This window comes from Theropithecus gelada, chromosome 20, assembly GCF_003255815.1.
Source record: "Theropithecus gelada isolate Dixy chromosome 20, Tgel_1.0, whole genome shotgun sequence".
Lineage (NCBI taxonomy): Eukaryota > Metazoa > Chordata > Mammalia > Primates > Cercopithecidae > Theropithecus > Theropithecus gelada.
Window position 1 is genome coordinate 38,324,654 of NC_037688.1, and position 22,788 is coordinate 38,347,441.

At 46.8% G+C, this 22,788-nt stretch overlaps 1 protein-coding gene across 1 annotated transcript in view; it reads right to left on the reverse strand.

Annotated features, from left to right (window-relative positions):
* Nucleotides 1-22,367, reverse strand: part of CDYL2 (chromodomain Y like 2) — a 78,696-nt gene extending 56,329 nt beyond the window's left edge. The window contains exon 1 of the mRNA XM_025370836.1: nt 21,780-22,367. Coding sequence (XP_025226621.1) covers nt 21,780-21,957 — 178 coding nt within the window. The 5' untranslated portion in view covers nt 21,958-22,367. The remainder of the gene's footprint in view (nt 1-21,779) is intronic.
* Nucleotides 22,368-22,788: the final 421 nt, after the last annotated feature.

The window sequence follows — 22,788 nt, forward strand, 5'->3', positions numbered from 1 at the left end:
ACACTGAAACTAGTCCTGGTCTCAGGCCCTCCTCATGGTGTTGGCTCTGATGGATGTTCTGCTTTTCTATTTCAGAGCCTAGTCTTTGCTGAACAAAGGAGGAAAGGAAATGTGGATGCTACACCTGATTCCTGTGTCATGTGATGCTCTATGTTATCATCATCCATACACCTGCCTGAAGACCCTACCAGACTGTGGCCTCTTGAGGGATAAGCCTGAGATGTATTCACCTTGGTGTCTGCAGTACAGAGTGCAGTGCCTAGAAGACAGCACATGCCTAACCCAGTGTTCATCCAATGACTGGATGAGCAATCAGGCGGGGGATCTCACTCCAGCAATCACAACATACCCCACGCCGAATTCATAATAATGTTCCTAATGGTGCCTTCCATATTCACCTCACTCACAGATCCTGAAGCCTCTGTTTCAAACCTGCTTACAAAGGTTTGTATTGGCCTCATGCATGAAAACACTTGTTTTCTGCAATCCAGTTGATCTCGCACATAGATGACTAACTCGTATTTATATCACATCTGGCGCTCTGAGTGAGATCTCACCTCTCAAAGATGCCCAAGGAGAGAACACAGCGTGAGTGCTATGAATTTTCCTTCCATTGCAAAGAAAATAGTAACACCTTGTGTGGCTTGAGACATCAGAATACAGAAGGAAGTTGGTGACACCAGAGTCATTCTCCCTCCCGGAGCAAGCACCCTTCCTCCCTTCCCCACCTGCTAAAAGTCTCCTACTTTTTGATGCAGCTCCAGGGATATCTCTTCTGCACATTCTTCCAGAGCAGTGCATCTCTCTTCTGGTTGTTTGTACATCTTTCTTTTGCACTCCTTATTATCCTCTCCCATGTTCACTCAGTACATACTTAGTGAGTGTTCACCAGATGCTTAGCACCTGGGGTATACTGATGGGCAGAACCAGACATGGTCCTGCCTTCAAGGAGCTTACAGTCTGATTCAGAACATCCTGCAATGATGAAAATGTTCAATATCTGCATTGTCTAATACAATAGATGGAATCCACATATGGCTATTGAAATTTTAATTTTTTGTTTAATTTTAACTAATTGAAATATAACTCTAACCACCTGTGGTTGGTGGCTACCGTACGGACAGTGAAGGGAATCACACTGTAGGAAAATCATCATGGATACCTTCCATATCCTGACAAGGCTTTTCTTAAATGTCTGGCTCCCTCCTCACCCCCATCCCTCCTCACCCCCAGACAGATTCTTAAAAGCAGGGCTATTTTAGTTATTTGTACACCTTCAGAACCAGTGGAGGCCCAGCACAAAGAAGGACACAAGTCATTCTTTGTTGAATAAATGAATGAGTGAATAAATGAATAAACACTAGACTTACAAGGGAGGGCCTACAGAAGTTCTTACCTCTTGATCAAAAGACATAGGGGAAAAAAAAGTAAGAGGTTGGAAAGTAGGATAAAAAAAATTGCGGTGTTGGGTCTCCTTCTAGTCCCCTAAAAGACACAAGTGCAAAGCACTTTCCTTCCAGTCCAATCTCCCCAGTGTTCCAATCACTCTTAGCATCCTGGGAAGCAGATACAATTAACAGAGAGAACAGACCAACCCAGGGGCAGTTCAAGCTTGAGCACTTCCCATCGTCAATGGTGTCGGCAGGTGGGGTGGAGGGAAGAGTTAAATAAAAGAGAAGACTCATCACTTCCACACTTGAGTGGAACCAAAGGCGGACTGCAGGGTGAGGGTTTTCCAGCTGCAGCTCTAAGAAGAGAAAGTGATAGTTCTAATGCACAAGCCCTGTTTCCTGGGCTGTGGTTGACTCGCAAAAGATCTGTCAAATGTTGGGGAGTGTTCTGGGTGTGTGAGGAGAGCAGGACAATGGCACAAAGTTAAAGTGTCGAGATCTGGTTGTGTGGCAACACATCAGAAAGAAATAATGCGTTGCCATCAGAGGCAGCAGTTCGGGACAGCACTTAGGTTCAGTAAGAGTGGGGCGGGGGTGGGGGCCGAGTGTGGTGGCTCATGCCTGTAATCCCAGCACTTTGGGAGGCTGAGGCAGGCAGATCACTTGAGGTCAGGAGTTCCAGACCAGCCTGACCAACATGGTGAAACCCAGTCTCCACTAAAAACACAAAAATTAGCCAGGTGGGTGGTGCATGCCTGTAATCCCAGCTACTTGGGAGGCTGAGGCAGGAGAATCACTTGAACCCGGGAGGCAGAGGTTGTAGTGAGCCGAGATCACGCCACTGCACTCCAGCCTGGGTGTCAGAGCAAGACTCCACCTCAAAAAAGAAAAAAAAAAAAACAAACAGTGGGGCAGGGAGGTTAGAATCTTTAAAGAGGGGGAGGAGAAGGGCTGGAGTTGGAAAACCCTGCCGATCACTCCTCCCACTTGTGCTTAGAGATGTGAGGCCAGAGGGCCCAATGTGCACCCTGAATTCTGCAGGTACATTGTAATCTCATGGCCAGTCACTGTCTCAGCTCCTAGTCCCATGTACAGAATCCTTGCTCTCAGGACCTGAATGCAATAGCGGAGCTCAAATTCACAGGTGCATTCAAGAAAAAAAAAAACTTAGCCACAGTTAGCTGCCATCTGGCATGTTAAAATTATGCCCGACAAAATCCATACACTTTGAATTTTAAGAAAGCTTGGGTTCTCAGATTACTCAGAGGTGCTCGATGTAGTGATTAGATGATCTTATGATGTTCATTGTCAAATGTCTAATTTTTTTTTTTTTTTTTTTGAGATGGAGTCTCACTCTGTCGCCCAGGCTGGAGTGCAGTGGCGCAATCTCGGCTCACTGCAAGCTCCGCCTCCCGGGTTCACGCCATTCTCCTGCCTCAGCCTCTCCAGCAGCTGGGACTACAGGTGCATGCCACCATGCCCGGCTAATTTTTTTTGTATTTTTAGTAGAGACGGGGTTTCACTGTTTTAGCCAGGATGGTCTCGATCTCCTGACCTTGTGATCCGCCTGCCTCAGCCTCCCAAAGTGCTGGGATTACAGGCATGAGCCACCGCGCCCTGCCTAAACGTTTTAAACGGCAGTGTAAAGCATGAATTCAAAATGCAAAACTAACCTGATTAAAAGGAACTTTTTCTACAGATCAAATCATGTCTCCTGAATTAAAACCCTCCAAGGCCATGCTGACTCCAAAAGCTCTATTATACCAGGATCCTGGTATGTGGCAAACTATTCTGTAGGGTATCAAAGTATAAAGTGATTTCCTTTCAAATTCATTTTTATCACCTTTTCTTACAACTCTCCGCTCAAAAGCTCACACGCCTCCACTGTCTGGCCTCATCCTGTTTTCTGGCCTTAACTCCCACTCTTCCCCCTTAAACACCTTAACTTCCAGGACAGTCTGAGGTTCTCTGAAACTGACTTTTCCACCCTCTGAGCCATTACTTCCGCTGTTCCCTTGGCCAGGAATGTCATTTCCGTCCACCTTCACACATCTAATCCTCCAGGGCCACTTGAAATGCTTCTCTTCCAGACAGCTGTCTCTTCCTCCCCAAGCGTCGGGAACAGCCCATCCCCAGGGCTCCGGTGTCCTGGGCCTTCCTGAGTTCACAGGCTCAGCTTTGCAGCAGGTCACTGGGGACCAGCTGATCGCTTAATCAGCTTAATAAGCTTTGAGTTCTTTGGAAGACACGGCTGTGGTCATCTCTACAGCCTTAGTCCCCACCATATAGCGAGTGGAAAGCAAATGCCTCTTTAACTGAATTGTAGGGGGGAGAAAATGATCTCAAAAGGCTAAAAATTCTAAACAGTTTTCCAAATATGACGAAGCTCTCTTCTGGCCTCCCAGATAGCCCTGTCCCTCAAGAAGCAGAAAAGTAGCATTTAGGAATCTAGGTCTCAAGCCAGGTCAACGAGATCTGAATCCTGGAACAGTCACCTAGCGACTAATAGACTGTAGGCAAGCTATTTCACCTGCATATGCCTCAGTTTCCATATCTGTGAAATGGGAAGGGTGAGGACCCTCCCTGCTAGGATTAACTGAGCTACTGCCAGTGCTAGCAAGAGGGCTTGGCTTACTTAGCAAGGACTCAGTAAATGTTGGCTATTTTGACGTGGTATGGAGATTCTCACTGTATTTGTCATTTCCCCATATATTTGTTTTCTTCCCTAAACTGTGTCTTGTCTTATTCATCATATCCCCAGAATGAGGCACGCTGAGACCTGCTTCTAGGTATACAATGCTAGCTCACAGCAGTCATTTAATAAATATTTCATGAAGAAATCATAAATGGCATTAATGATGCTCGAAATAGATGTTACGTATTTTCTACACATCTTCTTAATTAAAATATAGTTCCTACTGCCCAGAACACTCCCCTCTCTCTTCTTCGCCTGACCAACCTCTATGTGTCCTTCAGGTGGAAGCTGTGTCTATAACCTCCTTGTTGCGGTGGTATCCACGTTCATGCAGGGCTCTCCCATATCTGCTCACAGTTCACTGGGATATTCGGCTCTTTCCTCAGTTCTTCCCACAGGACTATGAGCTGGGCTGTATCCTCAGCACCCAATGCCATGCCTGGCACACATGAGGGCTCCACAGGTCTTGTGGCCAGTTGTTTCTCACTCACCGCCACCAAGTATTAGGTTGGTGAAAAAGTAACTGAGGTTTTTGCCATTAAGAAAAAAAAAAAAAGCAAAGACCGCAGTTACTTTTGCACCAACATGATAATACGCAGAGTCGCCGGTGGATGCCAGGCCACACATGGAGATGTCTTGTTAAACCTCCAGAAACTCAGGACAGACCCTCTTTCTGCCAGGGTGGTGAAGTGGGAGGGAATCGGGAAAGGAGCTGAGGTGGGAGAAGCTTCGGCTTCAGTGGAACAGAAGAAGAAAGAACAAACTGGGAGGCAGAACCTCCAACTCAGTGGCACTGTCGCAAAGATGGCAAGTGGAAAACTCAAGACTCTAACTTCCATGGAGAAGTCACAAAAGTAACAGAGTCCCTTGTCCTGCAACCCATTCTTGGTGATGTGGCAACAGGCACCCAGAGGCTGTCCCTCTTGAATTCGCCTTGCAGGCTTACGCAACAGAATAAAATATAATATCCTGGGATCAATGCAAAAGTGACAGGGCAGGCTGAGGATGGGGTAGAAAAGCACATTCCTGAGCAAAGTAGGAAGCTCCACCCAAAGCGGAGTCAGACAAAGAAGAGAAATGAAGACTCATGAGGCGTCAGGACCCACCGCTTCATCCTTTCCGGCAGGCTTGCTATTCCCGTACTACAGAGGTGAAAAGTGAGGCTCAAAAGCTGGTAAGACCTGCTTGGAGATGTTAAGAGGCAGTGTTTGTATTTGAACACATGGAGCTTCTATCTCCAAAGCCTGTGCCTGCTCTTACCAGTTTCTTCCCCTCTATGCTACCTGCAAAGTGAGAGCAATTTTAAAGGTGAAATCTTACAATCCTTCCGTAACTGGGGCTTCTATTAACAAGTCCACCAACTTCATGTTCTATGTTACCATCAAGGCAAAGCGAAGAACTGCGCAAAATACGGAGGCTGCAGCCCAAATGAGATGCACCCTGCTGAAAAGAACTCACAATGCCCTTGATGGGGGAAGGTGCCTGACGCTTTATTAAGAGTCCACTGTGACTTCGTGAATATGAAGGGAAGAGGAGCATAGCAAGTAGGGCCATCGTGGCAGATGTCAACAACAATCACCAGACGAGCCAATGGGAAGGGAATCCTGTCGTTGCTGTGAAGAGCCCTGACAAAATATGAGCTCTCCAGCACATGTTACCACGAGCAGGGGCTGTGAAACCAGCACCCAGGACAACTCAAGGAGAGAGGGAGAGACTGGGCCAGGGGATGAGCATCTGTGACAGATGTCAGAAGGGTTTGCAGTCCTCTCTTTCACCTATTCATTCACCCACTCATTCATTTCTTAAGCACCTGCTAAGTGCCCAGCATTGTTATGTGTTGGAGATACAGCTGTGAGCAAAAACAGAGACCATCCCTTCCCTCGTGGAACTTCTGATCTAGTGAAAGAGGCAGAGATTATGCGAAGAATCAGCGTGACCACTACAAACCGAGGTCAGTGCTGTCAACCAAGAAACACCACTCCATGTGTGCAAATAAAAACGGAAACTGAGCTACGCTGGCAGCCAGCAAAGGTTTCCATGGGGGAACTGTTGCTTGAGCCAGACCTGCAGGATGGGCAGAGGTTACTATTCACATGAGGGTTCACGGCGGCAGGCATTCAGGCAGAGGGAGTCACACATGCAGAACACAGAGAGATGGGGAAGGCTTTCATCTATCTGGTTCTTAAGACAAGCCTGACCACCCGAGGAATTCTCTGGAGTTCAGCCTCCTGTGCAGGCTGCTCTAGAATTGGCTGGACTGCTGTATTCTTTGTGATGTGTCAACATGGACCCAGAGGCTGTCCCTCAGCTCTATGCCCTTGTACATGCTGTCACCACCTCCTGACATCCCTGTCTTTTTCCTCAGTCATTCCGGCTCATTTTATCAGATTCCGCTTATACATCACCTCCTCCAAGAAGCCCTCAATAATTCCTTCCCCTAAGTAGGCTTTGGTGCCCTCACCTATGGCCCCACAGTATCTTCTCCATGTCTCCATCACAGCATGAGGTATTGCAGTTATCTGTCTAAACAGTTCCTGGTATATGGCAGCCATTACTGAGTACTGGTTAGCATACATAGGAAAGGATTCATATATGTGTACGTATGTAAAGTGATTTAAAAAACAAATCGGGAAATATAAAGACTTCGTTGGAAAAAGGGGGAAAAAATTGAAATAACAGTTAATATTTATCAAATGTCCACCACAAGCCAGCTAATAATGTTAAGCACTTCCTATAAACAAATTCACTTATTCTTTACCCCCAACCCATGAGGTATGAATAACTGCATCTTATAAATGAAGAATCTGGCCCAGAGAGGCTGGGTCATTTGTTCGAGGTCACGTGGCTGAATGCCCCTGACTCGCCACCACTGTTTCCGCAGCAGGACGGCACCCGGGCAATGCTCAGGGAGAGACACGAGTGGCAGGAACATGAGAAGACGCTCACCCTCATTTAGAAACTAAAATTAAAACAACAGGGCCTGGAAACGCATTACAAAGACTGGCCCTAGCCAGGTTTGGCAGGAGCAGGTCCCTTTGTAGGCAGCCCAGATGGCCATCTCAGGGGAACAGTTAAGTCCCTGCACGCCATAAATCCAGCAGCCAAAAACAGGGAGGCCGTTCCACACGTCCTGACTCAGAAAGAGTTCCAAGACAAGTTTTAAGTCGAAAAAGAAACTGCAGGACAAGGTGTTCTCACCACCTTCAGTCTTTACTCAGATGTCAACTTGGTGAGGCCTTGGCTAACAGATAAATAATGGATAAATGAATAGACGGCAGATGATACACAGATATATACATATCAATACATATATACATGGAGAGAGAAATAAATCGGATAATTCCTGTTCATCACTCAACAAACAAGTATTTAAGTAAATATGTAATATATATCACATATATAATACATGGTATGTAATAAATAACATAGATTTAACATATATAAATAAATATACAAACATATAAACTTAGAGAATAGTCCCAAAAGACCCATAACCAAACATTAACAGAAGTCACCTCTAAATAGGATTTGACAAGGGAGAATATGGAGACTTTAACTTTTAAAATGCTTATATTTTCCTCAGCACTTCAGGAGGCCAAGGCAGGCATTTCACTTGAGGTCAGGAGTTTGAGACCAGCCTGGCCAATATGGCAAAACTCCATCTCTACTAAAAATACAAAAATTAGCCAGGCACAGTGGTGGGTGCCTGTAATCTCAGCTACTCAGGAGGCTGAGGCGGGAGAATCACTTGAACCCATGGAGCAGAGGCTTCAGTGAGCCGAGATCGCCCCGCTGCACTCCAACCTGGGCGACAGAGTGAGATGCCATCTCAAATAATAATAATAATTTAAAAATAAAAATAAAATGCTTATATTTTCCATATTGTTTGAATTTTTTACAACTCGTGTATTTGTAACTTTAGAAAATAAAGAGAAGAGAGGAAAGGAGAAGAAAATGAAAAAAAGAAGAACATTTTAAGGACCTAGATATACCACACTGACAAATTTGTCTCCTCTTTCTCGAAACCACTCTAAAATGGCAATAAAAGATTATTTTTAAGTATTAACACAAGCAAAAATAAAGGAGAAGAGTCAACAGTGGGTGCCACATTTCTGCACATTGGAAGATAATGGGCAGGGGACAGGCCAAGGTGACCAGCCTGGCTGGGTAGAGGAAGCATCCAGCAAAGTGCCAAGAAGAGGAAGCAGATACGATGATATACCGACCCCCAGGGACCCACAGCCCAGGATGCAGAGGCCCCATGGATCATGGAAAGTGCTTCTGCCCTCACTGTAAGACTCAGGACAATGGTCCCCAGAACCAAGTCGGAAGTGGCCCTTTAGACGTCCCCCCTCCACCTCACTGCTGTCTTGTGGGGACAAGGAGCTGGGTCAAGCAGATGGTGGGAGGTGGTGGCACAGATCTGGGGCAGCAGAGAACAGACAGGTGCATGGGTGGAGCCATCAAAGCCAATCAGAGGTCAGTACCCGGGTCTCACTCAGTCGGGGGATGCCAGAATTGGGAGCTAGGACATCGGGAGAGGCCAAGCAGGAGGGTCGGTGGGCAAGACAGCTAAGTCTTATCCTCTGGCATGGTTTGTGGCCTCGGGCAGGTGCCCCCGCCGAAAACAGAGCCTGCGTTCTCCCTCCCTGAATAGTCGCTGCAAAAGCTCCCTGTGCACCTGTCTGAATTTGGACAAGGAGCCTCCAGAAATGAGCTGAATATTTCTGCACACATGGACTGTGGTGACGCATGGCTCAGCCATGAGGGTGAGTGCACACCATGAGGGGCGTGACTGCAGACTGGCCACGACCCTGCCCAGCCAGACACACGCTCTGAGGAGCTAACTTGGTCCTGGGAGACCACCTGATCTCATCCATCTCCATGCAGGAATCCCTCTGCCTAAGTCTGCCTAAGCCCACCCCAACAACCCGTGACACGGAACACAACAACCTCATCAAGCAGCTCCAGCCACTGGGGGGCAGATTTATTAAACTGGAGTATTCAGAAGTATGTTTTTAGTCTTCTCATTTCTTGCCTCCTTTTCCCTCAACAAAAGCCTATGACAAACCTTCACAAGAAACAAACAAAACAGGAGTAATACAGTTCGCCTGTGTCCCCACCCAAATCTCATCTTGAATCGTAGCTCCCGTAAGCCTCATGTGTGGTGGGAGGGATGCAGCAGGAGGCGACTAGCTCATGGTGGTGGTTACTCTCATGCTGTTCTTGTGATACTGAAGTCAGTTCTCATGAGAGCTGATGGTTTTAGAAGGGGCTTTCCCCCGTTTGCTCAGCACTTCTTGCTGCCACCACAGGAAGTATGTGTTTGCTTCCCCTTCCGCCATGATTGTAAGTTTCCTGAGGCCTCCACAGCCCTGTGGAATCGTGAGTCAATTAAACCTCTTTCCTTTATAAATTTCCCAGTCTCGGGTGTGTCTTTATTAGCAGTGTGAGAATGGACCAATACAAGCAGCTACTGTGGCTGACATGGAGAAGGGAGTGCTGGAGTCCACCCACCCGGCTTCTCACCAGGAGGCCTTCAGGGAACCCCAGGGCTCTGTGGATGGCAACGTCTTACTGACATGAGGCACACGAACCTATTTCCAGGCTCATTTTGCCCCAGGGTCTCGATTTTCTTTCTGGGACAGGATGAAAGAAGTCAAGGAGAAGCCATGTTGCAATATAAAAGGTGCGAATCGAGGCCTCGAGGCTGGCGCTCCCAGGAACACTGCACCCTAGTCAGGTTGCACACGAGGAAGATAAAAGGAGCTTTATACACAGGGGCTTGCCTCACCAGCTGTTATTCCACCCCTTGGAATAACATGAATATCTAAAGAAGGCTGCCTCAGGGTTTCGTCTCCTAGGTTCTCCTCTTCTAACCAGTCCAGGGTTCTGACTTTTCTCTATGGAATCCCTGACCCCAGTGGAGGCTTCTCTCTCCTGCCCCAGCCCCTACCAAATCTCTTTTCTTTGATGTTTCCCTGGAGTCACCCACATCCTGGGCTCCTTATTAATAGCTCTCCAGGGAGCGGACAGGTGAGTATAGGTAGTAGAGGTGTCTGGGGCAGCCCTTAATGGAGAATGTCTATCAGCTGAGCTGCCCAGTGGGTTTAAAGGGGGTGGGACAGAGTTAGGGACAAGCCAGAGGAAGGCCAGAGTGACTGACGTAGAGGTCAGAACCAGATTTTGATATTTCTGCCAGTTCATCAAAAATTTAGGACCAGTTCTTCCACGGATGACCTGCATTACAGTGGCTGCCACAAGTACAACAGGGGGTTCCTTGGCACCCAGGCCCCTCCTGCACCTGGCCCCAGCCTGCCTCTCAGCTGTCGACCAAGTCTTTCCCTAAGCACACCAGCCCCCGCCCTAAACGCATCTCCTCACCAACCAGCAAACATGTTCTGGGCTCTCCTCCTTTGCCATACCAGACCTCTTCCCTGTGTATCTGAATTCTCTCCAACCTCAAAAGACAGGAGTGAACCAACCACAAAGAGGAAGTTACAAAGAGTACTTGAGCATGCAGAGAAAAAGCTCAGCTTCAGTGGAAACTAAAGAAATGCAAATAAACGATATTGAGGCTCCTCTTGTTCCCCTTAAACACACACGTCTGGCAAGGCAATCACAAAACTAGAAAATTATACCTTACTGGTCATCGTTATTCTTTTTTTGATGGGGTTAGGAGGATACGGCAAAATTCGCAGTATAATCCTGCCTCTGGGAATCTAGTCTAGAAAAATAATCCGGAAAAAAATGAAAGAAAACCAAAGAAGTTTAGACCTAACCTAAATGTCCAACAACAAGAGACTGGCTACATAAGTCAAATATTGCACAGGTTAGGTATCCCTTATCCAAAACGTGTGGGATCAGAAGTGTTTTGGATTTCTGATTTTTTCAGATTTTGGAATATTTGTATTATACTTACCAGTTAAGCATCCCTAATCTGATCACTGAATGCTCCAATGAGCACCTCCTTTAAGCATAATTTTGATGTTCAGAAAGTTCTGGATTTTGGAGCATTTCAGATTTTGCACTTGGGGGTATTCAACCTGTATATCCTTCTGAAAACATATAAATGGCACTACTAAAATTCCAATATGAAGAGTTGCCCAATATGGAAATAGATGGTAACAGACATATGTTACATTGAGAAGAAAAATCAAAATGCAAGTGGGTTCATACAAAATGTTCTACACACACAGAGAGACACACACATACACAGAGATGAGTAGAACAGGCTTTTCCCTCTGTGTGATTAAGATCTAATGATAAAGTCAGATATCACAGGATAAGGTGATGTAAGAAAGCCATTTTAAAATGCCCAGGAAAAGAAAGTAAGTAAGTAAGAAAGAAAAGAAAGAAGGAAAGAAGCAAAGGAAAGGAAAAGGAAAAAGGAAAGGATAAGGATAAGGAAAAGGAAAGGAAAAGAAAGGAAAAGAAAGGGAAAGGAAAAGGAAAAGGAAAGGAAGAAAGAGGATCACAATTCTGGCTCTACCTTGTTACTATCTGGAGGCTGCAGGCCAGTTGCCTAACTAACTTCATAAAGCCTCCATATCTTTATGTGTAAACCAGGGATAAAAAGACAATCTACTTCATAGAATTGTCAGGATTAACAGAGCTGCTAAATGTAACATCCTTAGCCCACCAACACCTGACTCATAGCAAGGGCTTAATAAATATCTGTTGTTGGTGCCATTGCTGCTATTGTCATTATTAACAGCAGCTCATTGGGCACTAGGAAGACTCACGTTAGCTTGAATAAAACACTGTCATGCAGTAAGTGTATAGAAATGTATCCTAGGATTAGATAAATGTTTTGTGTCTTGTAGGAGCACTTGCCTCCCATTTCTAAAATCAACAAGGGAGGCTGGGCATGGTGGCTCATGCCTGTAATCCCAGCACTTTGGGAGGCTGAGGTGGGTGGGTCACTTGAGGTCAGGAGTTCAAGATCAGCCTGACCAACATGGTGAAACCCCGTTTCTACTAAAAGTACAAAAAAATTAGCTGGGCATGGTGGCATGTACCTGTAATCCCAGCTATTCAGGAGGCTGAGCCAGGAGAATCGTTTGGACCCGGGAGGTGGAGGTTGCAGTGAGCCGAGATCATGCCATTGCACTCCAGCCTAGGCGACAGAGCAAGACTCTGTCTCAAAAATAAATAATCTTAAAAAAATCAACAAGGGAATTTAAGTCAACTTCAACACTTGCCAGTTATATCGAAGTCCACACCAAGTAGATTATTTTGTTTAAACAAAATAATTATTTCGCTTGAATGAAATAATCTACTTGATGTAGCTTTTGCTATTTCTTCTAGCATTGAAATAAACTTTGACAACTAAGGTAGTTTCCTTTATAATTCATAGATGTGCATGTGGGCTTAAAATGAAATAATTTTAATAATCTAGATGACAAAATTAACATTTCCTCGTTACCAGCTCGTTTCTTGCCCATTCAAGAATACAAACCAATATGCATACCCTTTCTTCCCCTCACATTCTCCTAAATGCCTGTGGTGGGATGAATAGCAAATTCTTAAAGATATCATATCCTAATCCCTGGGACCTGGGAATGTGGTGCCTGACATGGCAAAATGGACTTTGTGAATGTGATAAAGTTATGGATTTTGAGATGGGAGATTATCCTGGATTGTCTTGGTTGGTTTAGTGTAATCACACTCCTTGGAAGAGGGAGGCAGGGCGCTTGGAGTCAAGAGAAGGAGATGTGAGGATGGATGCAAAGGTTAGAGAGATGAGGGACCATGAGCCAAGGAGTATGTGCAGCCTCTGGAAGCTGGAAAAGGCAAGGAAACGGATTCTCCCGCAGGGCCTCCCGAAGGAGCACAGTCCTGCCAATGCATTTTAGATTTCTGACTGCGGAACTGTAAGGGAAGAAGAGGTGGTGTTGCTTTAAGCCACCAAGTTGGTAGGAATTTGTTACAGCAGCCATAGGGAACTAATACAGTGTCCCTTGGTTCACTAAGAGCACTTCCATTTCCCAGATGGGAGCCTGGGCTCACGAGTGGGCACTGTGGTTCCATTCCAGCTCCACCTTCTGTGACACTTGGACCACCTCAAGCAATGCACGTGTCTTCTTTAAGCATCAATTTTCCAGTGTAGAAATGGGGGCTGTCGAGGAAATTCAATGCACACCTTCTTGGAGAGCATTTAGAAGGCTCCCTTGCACATGGCAAGCAGTAGGGAAACGGTAGCTGTTATTTTGCATCCTACTTAGCTAGCTTCTTTTTCTTCTCCTTTTTTTTTTTTAAACAAAAACAGCTTTACTGAGATTTATTTTACATACTATAAAATTCACCCATATAAAGTACACAATTCAGTGACTTTTAGTGTGACTTGCAGAGTTGTGCAACTGTCCCCATAATCTAATTCCAGAACAGTTTCATTGCCCCAAATGAAATGCCGTACCCATTAGCGGTCACCCCCCACTCCCTCCTCCCCTCAGCTCCTGGCAACCACTCAGCTACTTTCTGTCTCTACAGATTCACCTACTCTGGACGTTTGATATAAATGGAATCACATCATATGTGGTTTTGAGGTTCATCCACGTTGCCGTGTGTGTCCACTCTTGATTGCTCTTTATGACTGAATAACATCCGTCATATGGAAAGACTATATTTTGTTTATCCACTCATCAGTTGGTGAAGATCTTTGTCCTTTTTTTGCAATTTCTTCTAGCATTGAAGTAAACTTTGACAACTGAGGGAGTTCCCTTTACAATGCATAGATGTGCAGGTGTGTGCGTATATATGATGTGTGCATGAGTGTGTGATGTGAATATGTGCATGTATGTGTACATGCATGCGTGTGTGTCTTTTAATCGAAGGTCCTAAGGAAAATCACCAGGACCAGAGGTTCCACCTCCCTGGAATGCCAAGTCAGCATCTCTGATACTATTGAAGATGCCTCGAAGGCAGGCCCAGGGCTGTTGGCCAGAACAATGCCCTTGCCACCTGGGAAAGGTCTGTTGGCTTCCACCTGAACCCTTAAAGTACCTTTCTTCATTTATAAAACTGGTCACAGACCTGCAACAGCTTCAGCATCACCAGACCCAGCATCACACCCTAATTCCTTCCCTCAGTGCTGTGTCTTACACTTGCTGAGCCTCAGTTTCCCCATCTATAAACAAGGTTAATCCCAGGTAACCTTGTTATGTTGCTATGTTGTTAAACTGCTGTATCAGAGAACCACTGAGGAAATTAAATCACATTTAGTAGATCAAATACAAAGAGCTAGGCTTTGCCTTCAGTAGGAACTCAAGAAATGTTAGCTACCATTGCTACCATCACCACCACCACCACCGCTGCCACCATTACCATCATCATTCATGAAGACTGGCTGCTTTGTGTGAGTAGTCAGGGTGGAGGAGGGCCCTGGGGTCCACCTCAATGGGGGGAGACTGGCTTTTCGCCGACATTAGTAGGTGAATTTTTATTATTGTTTTGGAACCCTCTACAGATACTGTACCCGCTTACTGCTTGCTCCTGATGGGGGATTGCTTCTACTCCCCCACTGCACCCTTCTTGGAAGTCCCCTGATGGATAGCCATGAGCAAACAGTGCCTAAGACCTTCCTAAGGACATTGAGGGAGGAAAATGACAGCTGAGCAGATAGGAAAAGCAATTAGTTGGTTTCTAAAACTTGACAGTGGTCAAGACTCCATCATCCTCTTCTGGGCACCAAAATCAAATCCAGAATTCAGGAACCAAGTGGGGAGAATCGATTCTCCCCTTGGATCTGCCACAGGTCAAGCTGCTCCTGGTTAAAGAGCCAGATTTCCCATCACAGTCTGGCACTTTCTGCGCGCACAGGGCAGTGGCCAAGTTGGACAAGGTCTTAACACCACCACGTCAAAGGGTCTTAAGTTAGTTCATTAGCACAAGTTCCTTACTTGCCACACTTCGAAAGACAAAAGATTAAAAAACCCTCAAGTTTTTGTTGTTCCTGATTTGGAAAAATCATCTGCTTGTAAAAATCAAAAAGGTTAGTGAAAGTGTATTGGCCTTGGGGTGGGTACTTGAAGTGTGTCAGGAAGAACAGCTGGGCTCAGGGAAGTGGATACAGGGATACCCGTGCTGACAAGAGGCTGCCCCAGGGGCACCCTTCCTGACCTCTCAGTGATTCACCAGATAGTGTGGGGCCAATGTCCATGACACTCAGAGCCTTCCTGAGCCAGTTTCCCTGGGCCTCTTCTGAGACAAGCTCGGCACCTAGAGAAGCAGTGGTGATTCTAAAGGTAATGAACTGGGGTCATTACCTTTAGCTCAGGGCAAGGAGTGAGATGTTTCTCAAACAGTCATAATTTTGAGGAAGTATCAAGGGAACTGTAATAAACCCAGAAGGTTATTCAGGACTTTCGCTACTACATTCTGAAGTGAGATTGACTTATAATTTGCCTTTCTCCTACTCTCTTTGTCTGGTTTGGAAATCCAGGTCATACTGACCTCATCACAGGAGCTGGGAGTATTTTCTCTTTTTCCTGTTCTCCGTAACCATTTGGATAAGGGAGGGGTTATCTGCTCCAGAATGTGTGGTCAGATGAACTACTCTAGAATGTTTAGATTTGCCTGCAAAACCCTCTGGGCCTTGTGTTCCTCCTTTCTTGCTTCTTCTGAGGACTTTTTAACAATCAATTCAATTTCTTTTTTTCTCTTTTTTTTTTTTTTTTTTGAGACAGAGTCTCGCTCTGTTGCCCAGGCCGGAGTACAGTGGCGCAATCACAGCTCACTGCAGCCTCGACCTCCTGGGCTCAAGTGATCCTCCCACCTCAGCTCCCTAGGTAGCTGGGACTATAGGCATGCACCATCACACCTGGCTAAGTTTTGTATTTTTTCGGAGAGACAGGGTTTCGCCATTTCGCCATGTTGCCCAGGCTGGTCTTGAACTCCTGAGCTCAAGCTATCCACCCGCTCAGCTTCCCAAAGTGCTGGGATTACAGGCGTGAACCACCGCTCCTGGCCCAATTTCTTTAACAGTTATTTCTCTCTTCAGGCTTTCTAGCCCTCCTTTAGGCTGTTTTGTTGAGTTGTATTTCTCTATGGAAGTGATTATTTTATCTAGGTTTTCAAATTGAGTGGCATGGAGTTATTTACAGCATTTCAGGCTCAGAAAGACCATACCCATCTATCAATAAATACAGAGGGTGTTGGCCACGCGCAGTGGCTCACACCTGTAATCCCAGCACTTTGGGAGGCCGAGGCAGGCAGATCACGAGGTCAGGAGATCGACACCATCCTGGCCAACATGGTGAAACCCCATCTCTACTAAAAATACAAAAAAATTAGCTGGGCATGGTGGCAGGTGCCTGTAATCCCAGCTACTCAGGAGACTGAGGCAGGAGAATGGCATGAACCCAGGAGGCAGAGCTTGCAGTGAGCCGAGATCACACCACTGCACTCCAGCCTGGGTGACAGAGCAAGACTCCGTCACAATAAACAAACAAACAAACAAAGAGGGTGTCAAAGAAGTACATCCTGTGCCACTAAGCAGTGCCACCAAGCACTGCTGACCCTCCCCCAGTCACAACATGTTTTTGTCAGCAATCAGGGTTTAGGAAAATTTTACTGCCTGGAATCCAGCTGGGTCATGGTATAGAGGCCAGTTCTATAGTTAAGTTTGTAGTCAAATTGCCTGAGTTTCTCTCCTAACACCAACCTGGGCTCTTGTAACCTTGGTCTCCACCTCTGTAAAATGGGTAGAACAACCACCTCTCAGGACTGCCATGAGGATCACACAAGGTACTCCGGAAACTCCAAGACCTCATCTCAGGGAAGTACTTATACTCTAAGACTTTCAACCTTACGGCTTCTCATTTCACAAACTTTCCATTTACAAAGTCTTATGAATGCCAACTCCAGGTGCAGAGCATAAGCACTTCAAGTTTCCTCAATCCCACCACCTGGCAGGCACAACACCATCTGCATTTTCATCCCCACCATCTTAGGGCTTATTAGTCTAGAGCAGGAGTTCTGAAACTGGGCTCACTGGACCAACAGCAGCATCTAGGAACTTCTGCTGGAGGTGCAGATTCTCAGGCTTCATGCTACACCTACTAAATCAGAATGCTGAAGGTAGACTGAACAGTCTGTGTTTCAACATGCCCTCCCGGGGACTCTGATGCTGGATCCAAGTTTGGGAGCCCCTAGATTCTCAAAAGCCATAGGGCACTTCCCATGCTTGCACTTATTTCCCAAGTGCTTTTAAAACACGGTTCTCTATTATGCTCAATAAAGGGAAAAATGATAATCATATTGAAAAAGTGAGTAGGAAGAGATAAACAAACGTTCTAGAAGTGAAAGCTGAGATCATTTTAAAAGATCAATGGAGAGAAAATGGCAAATGTTGCGTGTGTTGTGTGGGATGACTCGTTCAATGGTAGAGATAATTCTGCAAACACTGAATCATGCAATGTGTGAGATGCAACATCTGTGCAGCAGACAACAGTCATCAAGACGCAAGGAAAAGGATCTCAAACATCCTTTCAGAAATGTGGACGTGGGGCCACAAGCCTGGCATCAACAGTGATGCTCATCACCTTCCTGGTAATTTGGAGAACGCTGCAAGTCTTCATGCTATTCTAGGGCTCAAAGAGAAACGATGGCTCCTAGTTAGGGATGTTTCACAGGTTAAAGGCCCATGTGAATCCATAAAACACCGATGCTTTGGCCTGTTTAGACAAGAGTGCTAAGCAGTTCACCACGCCAGAACCACAGCAAGGGTTAGCAAACCCACCAGCTTTTCCATACTGATGAAACCAGTGCAGCTTTAGGAAAAAAGAGAGAGAGAGAGAGAGAGAGATGTCTAGTAGAAAGTGTAAGCAAGGCAGAGAAACTGTCAGGTTAAAAAACTTTGAAGGACCAGATCACATTCCTTCTCACAAGCTTCTCATCCAGGGAGGAAAGATGGATCTACCAACAAACAGATCTATGAACCATCTCTTACAACCAAACACATCTGCTGGAGCTCCCGTATATACCTGTGACGGCTACAATTCAGCATGAACGTGCAAAATCCACCCCCAACCCCCTGAGATCCTGATTCACTCAACTGGGATAGAGCCCATTTTAACAAGCTCCCCAAGGGATACTGAGGCAGATGGGCCCCGGATCACAAAGCCAGTACTCATTACTGAAGACTCAGAATCAAGAGCAGTGTAGAATGGCTGCACACGCCCCACAAACACTGCTGGGGAAAAAACGCAGTCTGAAACCAAAACACCACCCGCCAGAGCCCCAATTTAGCATTTGTTCCACAGCAGATCAGGGAAGTCAGCAGTAAATGAGTAACATGTTACATAAGTTGCTGTTCTGTATGCAGAACCTTAACTCACCAAAGAGAAGTTAAAACCATATAAAAAGCACCAGCCCACCCCCAAAACAAATGCTGTGCAACTGTAGCCAGGATCCCCCACCCCCTTCTGCTGGGCTAAGATGAGCCCTCCTTTGTGCTGCAACCCCCCAGGGCTCACCCTTGGGCCCCTGGAGACTGGATCCTTCAGTCCAGATCAGGGAAGGTGAGGTTAGGAAAGAGGGTAGAAGGAGGACATTCAGGGCCACGTGGGCATGAACACTGGCTTCAGCAAAGCTTCCCTCTGGCTGAAAACACACATGGAAACACGTTTTGCTGGACTACACCTCTGGCCTGTTGCTGTAAAGTTCTGGAACCACAGCATCCCCTCTCTCTTGAGTCTTGTCCAAGAACCTCAAACCACTCTCTTCAACATTCTCCTTCTCTCTCAGACAAGGATTCTCAGTCTTTTTGTCTTCCCAGTTCCCCCAAACCTGGCTAACAAGTTAGTTCTGATTAGAATGTGAAAGGCTGATGGCTGGGACAATTATCACACCAGTGACCACAGAGGATGTCATTGCGGGTATGGTGAAGCCATGCACATGTACGTAACATGTGTTACTCCTTGCATGGAGCCAGCCTCAGGCACCTTCTCAGCATGAGGCCAGAGGCCAGCATTCCAACTTCCTGGCAAGTTTCAGAGGGAAAAGTCCATACCTATCTCTTTATTACTCTACTTCAAGCACCCAGCATGGTGAATAACTCTTAGGAAGTGATCAAAAAATCAGTATTGAATTGAATTAAATTGACACCTGATGTGAAACTTCAAGGCCCCCCCCCCCCACAAATTTGGCCACAAAGGTCGTCTCAAAATGCAGTACAGTCACCCAGGAAGCTTGTTACAAGTCCATCTCCTGGGCTCCACCCCAGACTAAGGAAATCAGACTCCATGGGATCTGCATCTCTCACCAGTTGCCAGGTAATCTAATACATGCAGAATCTGAGAGCCAGTGCCTTAACTTTACAGCAGGATCTCACGGGCACCAATGCTATGGGATGTGATTAAGCAAGAGTCCTTTTGAAACAGACAAAACAGAACAAAATAGAGGCCGGCATAGTTCAAGTAGGAGTAGAGAACATACAAGGTCAGGCAAACATGAGGAAGATAAGAGATCAGAGACAAGAAAGGTCTAGAATAGCATTTTGGAGCTAATAGGACTATCAACGGATCTCAACAGGTTGGCTCTCCCGTTTCCCCTGCTTGTGGGGTACCATGCCTTATCACCAGATCATGGACCAGGGGGTATCAGCAAAGCCGAAGGGTGAAGAGCACAGAGCTGGCAGATCTGCCTCACTGCAGAAGGTTGCACAGCACAAGAGGCACACCCTCATGTAGACCTCTGCGAGTCTGGCTTCTCTCCTCCACACTGCACTGTCAGCTACAGTCAGCAAATCTTCCTCCCTCATGCTTTACTCTTGGGTTGCCCCATATGAGCAGGGCAGGGGGCTGCTAACAGCTGGAATGCAGGGAACCCTGCCAGAGCCTTGCCCCTGCACCCAAGGGGCCACAAAAGCTCCCCTCGCCACCCTTCCTGAGACAGGGAACTCCGCCACCGCCAGCAGCCGTCACAGCAACATCAAACACGGGTGTTTATGCCAAGCCCCATTTACACGAGCCCACTTCTTCTCGAGAGATGAATTTCTAAAACAAACAGCTTTTACATATGTTCACAGGCACAGTCACGTCAGCATCAGGGATCCCCAGACGGAAACATGAGTCAGTCTGGGGCAAAGATGCTAAGTAAATCCTGTTTGGGTGAAATTCCTCTCTCTGGAGAAACAGGCGCCTCAACGCGGACTGCTCAGATTTCTCAGCAAGACTCCCTAAAGACAGCAAAGTCTCGCAGGGGAGCCCGTTCTGCACATTCTGGACTCTAAATCTACCATCGTCACACTGAGGTGTGTTGGCCTCATCACCCCAACCTTCTGTGAGCCCTTCTAACCATTCCCCCTGCACCCCAGCATCCCTGTCCCCACATGCACCCTGGTTTCATTGGGGAATCTGATGGCCCTGCCCTGTTGGGCAATGGTTGCCCACACTCCTGTAAGATTTCTGGACATTCCAAGGCTTGGGTCTCCGGCAGCCAAAAAGACAAATGCCACCAGGTAGACACACAGGTGTCTGAGAAGTGAGGGATTGCACATAACTGGCACAAGCAGCTAACCTGAAAGACTGATGCCATGAAGGACTTAGGTAAGGAGCAATGTGACTACACAGGAAATTTCAGGTTTGGGAGCATGAACTACATGGGTCATTACCTCCTGTTTCCTTAATTTTGCCTATAGAGACTTTGGAAAAAGGAGGAATTCCATAACCTAACACAACGTACGCAGGCTATGTTAGAGTAAGAGGGTACAAACCGAAAGAATTAGTGCAGGATGAGGTCAAGACAGCATTTAGGACCCACTATAGTCTGAAGGTTATGTTCCCCCAAATTTCATATGAAACCTAACACAAAACGCAATCACAACATTAAGAGGTGGGGCCTATAGGAGGTAATTAACTCATAAGAGCTCCGTTCTTGTGAATGGGATTAGTGCCCTTATAAAAGAGGCTGAAGGGTGCTGCCTTGCCCCTTCTATCATGTGAGGACACAGAAGGTGCCAGGTAAGAGGCACAGGCCCTCGCCTGATACAGCATCTGCTGGTGCCTTCATCATGGACTTCTAGCCTCCAGAATTGTGAGAAACTGGATTTCTAACTTTCATAAATGACCCACTCCAAGGTGTTTTGTGACAGCAGCCGGAACAGACTAAGACAGGACCTAACATAGGCCAATCATCCAACCTAGAGACAGCAGAAGGGCAAGAGGTTCCAGCATAGGCGCTGGTGTGGTGAACTCCAAGTCCACACTGCATGTGAGAAGACGGCGTGGACCCCAACCCAGACCCCACCTCTCTGGGCTACACTGCTGGGGGCATGATGAGGCTGCAAGCAAGGGCTCTGCACCGTGACCTGGGAGGCACTGGCCCGCTGAGGACACACGTCTTGGGTCCTGGGGGTGAGGACCTGAGCTGCCCTCAGAGAAGTGGATCTAGAGGGGTCACCATGGCCTTGGGTGTCTTGAAGTACAGTTTGGAACTTTGGACCCATTCCAGACCTTGGCTGGAACATCAGAGGCTTAGCCTCTCCACATGCATGAGGGTCTGTCTGTAACCAACACGGGCCTGTGACCGAGTCTACAAAGCTCTAGGTGAGACAGATGAAGGGGGGATCACTGGTGAGCTAAGAGGTGGGGATGGAGGTGGGGGGGTCTTATGTATGTCCCTAGGCTGCAGGCAGAGCTCCCCTTTCGCCATGGCCAGAGCCAAACCCAAGAGAAAGAAAAGCTACAAACCGAGCCCATTCTCCACCAGCGTGGCGTGGTTCACGTCGCAATCGCCCACATCTTGCTCTCCAACGTGATCATTCAAATCCAAGCCAGGCTGATGGGACCCGTTTCCAAAGTGCCTCTCATCCTTCTCAGAGCCGGCGTCCCCGTTTTCCATCCCGTTCTGAGCCTTTTTCAGGGGCATTATTTGCAAACCACTGGGGGTAGTCCTGTAAGACACCGTCTTGGCAGCCCTGTCGCCTCCTGCAGGGGGCTTGCCTGAATACCCCTTTTTTGGCTTGGCCAGAGGAGGGTTAATTCGCTTCCGTTTATGGGAGGTCCCCTTGCTCTTTCCAGGATCCGAAGGTCTGTGGGAGAGTTTCTCAACAGATGGGCCTCGACCGTCACGCAGGAGCTTGGAGGTGCTGGACTGCTTCCCTGACTTGATCCTCTTGTCCTTGGACACGTGCAGCCCATTGAATTCATCAATAAACTCCTCACAGTGCAAGAGGTGGTGCTCCGGCTCCCACGTGTCCTCTGTGCTCCCGTAGCCTTTCCATCGGATAAGATACTCCCATTTTCCTTTCTTGTTCTTCCTCTTGTCTACAATCCTTTCAACCTGCGATACAAGACGAGAGGGTCAGAAAACAGAGAGAGGGGGAGGAATGAAGTCAGTTCCAGGCATCAAGAACAGCATAAAGCCTTTGGGATAGAGGCATCTACCCTAGCCAGGGGGTGAGCCACAAGCTGTTCAATGCCAGAAGCCAACACTGGCAGGAGGGTTCAAGAAGGCTGGTTTATTTTATGACATCACTGTATGGAACCCAAGGCACATGCAGTCATTTCCCATGACCACTCTAGATGCCACGCCCAGCTGGTGGTAGCCACATGTCCATCCAGGCTTACTTTTATTCGAAATTGCATTGCAAGTTTTCACAAAAGATCTTTATTCTTTTCATTGCACCAAAGTAGACGCAGGCTATTAGAGACCAATTTGGTGTGAGTTCTTCATCCTAATTTATAAGAAGTAATATTT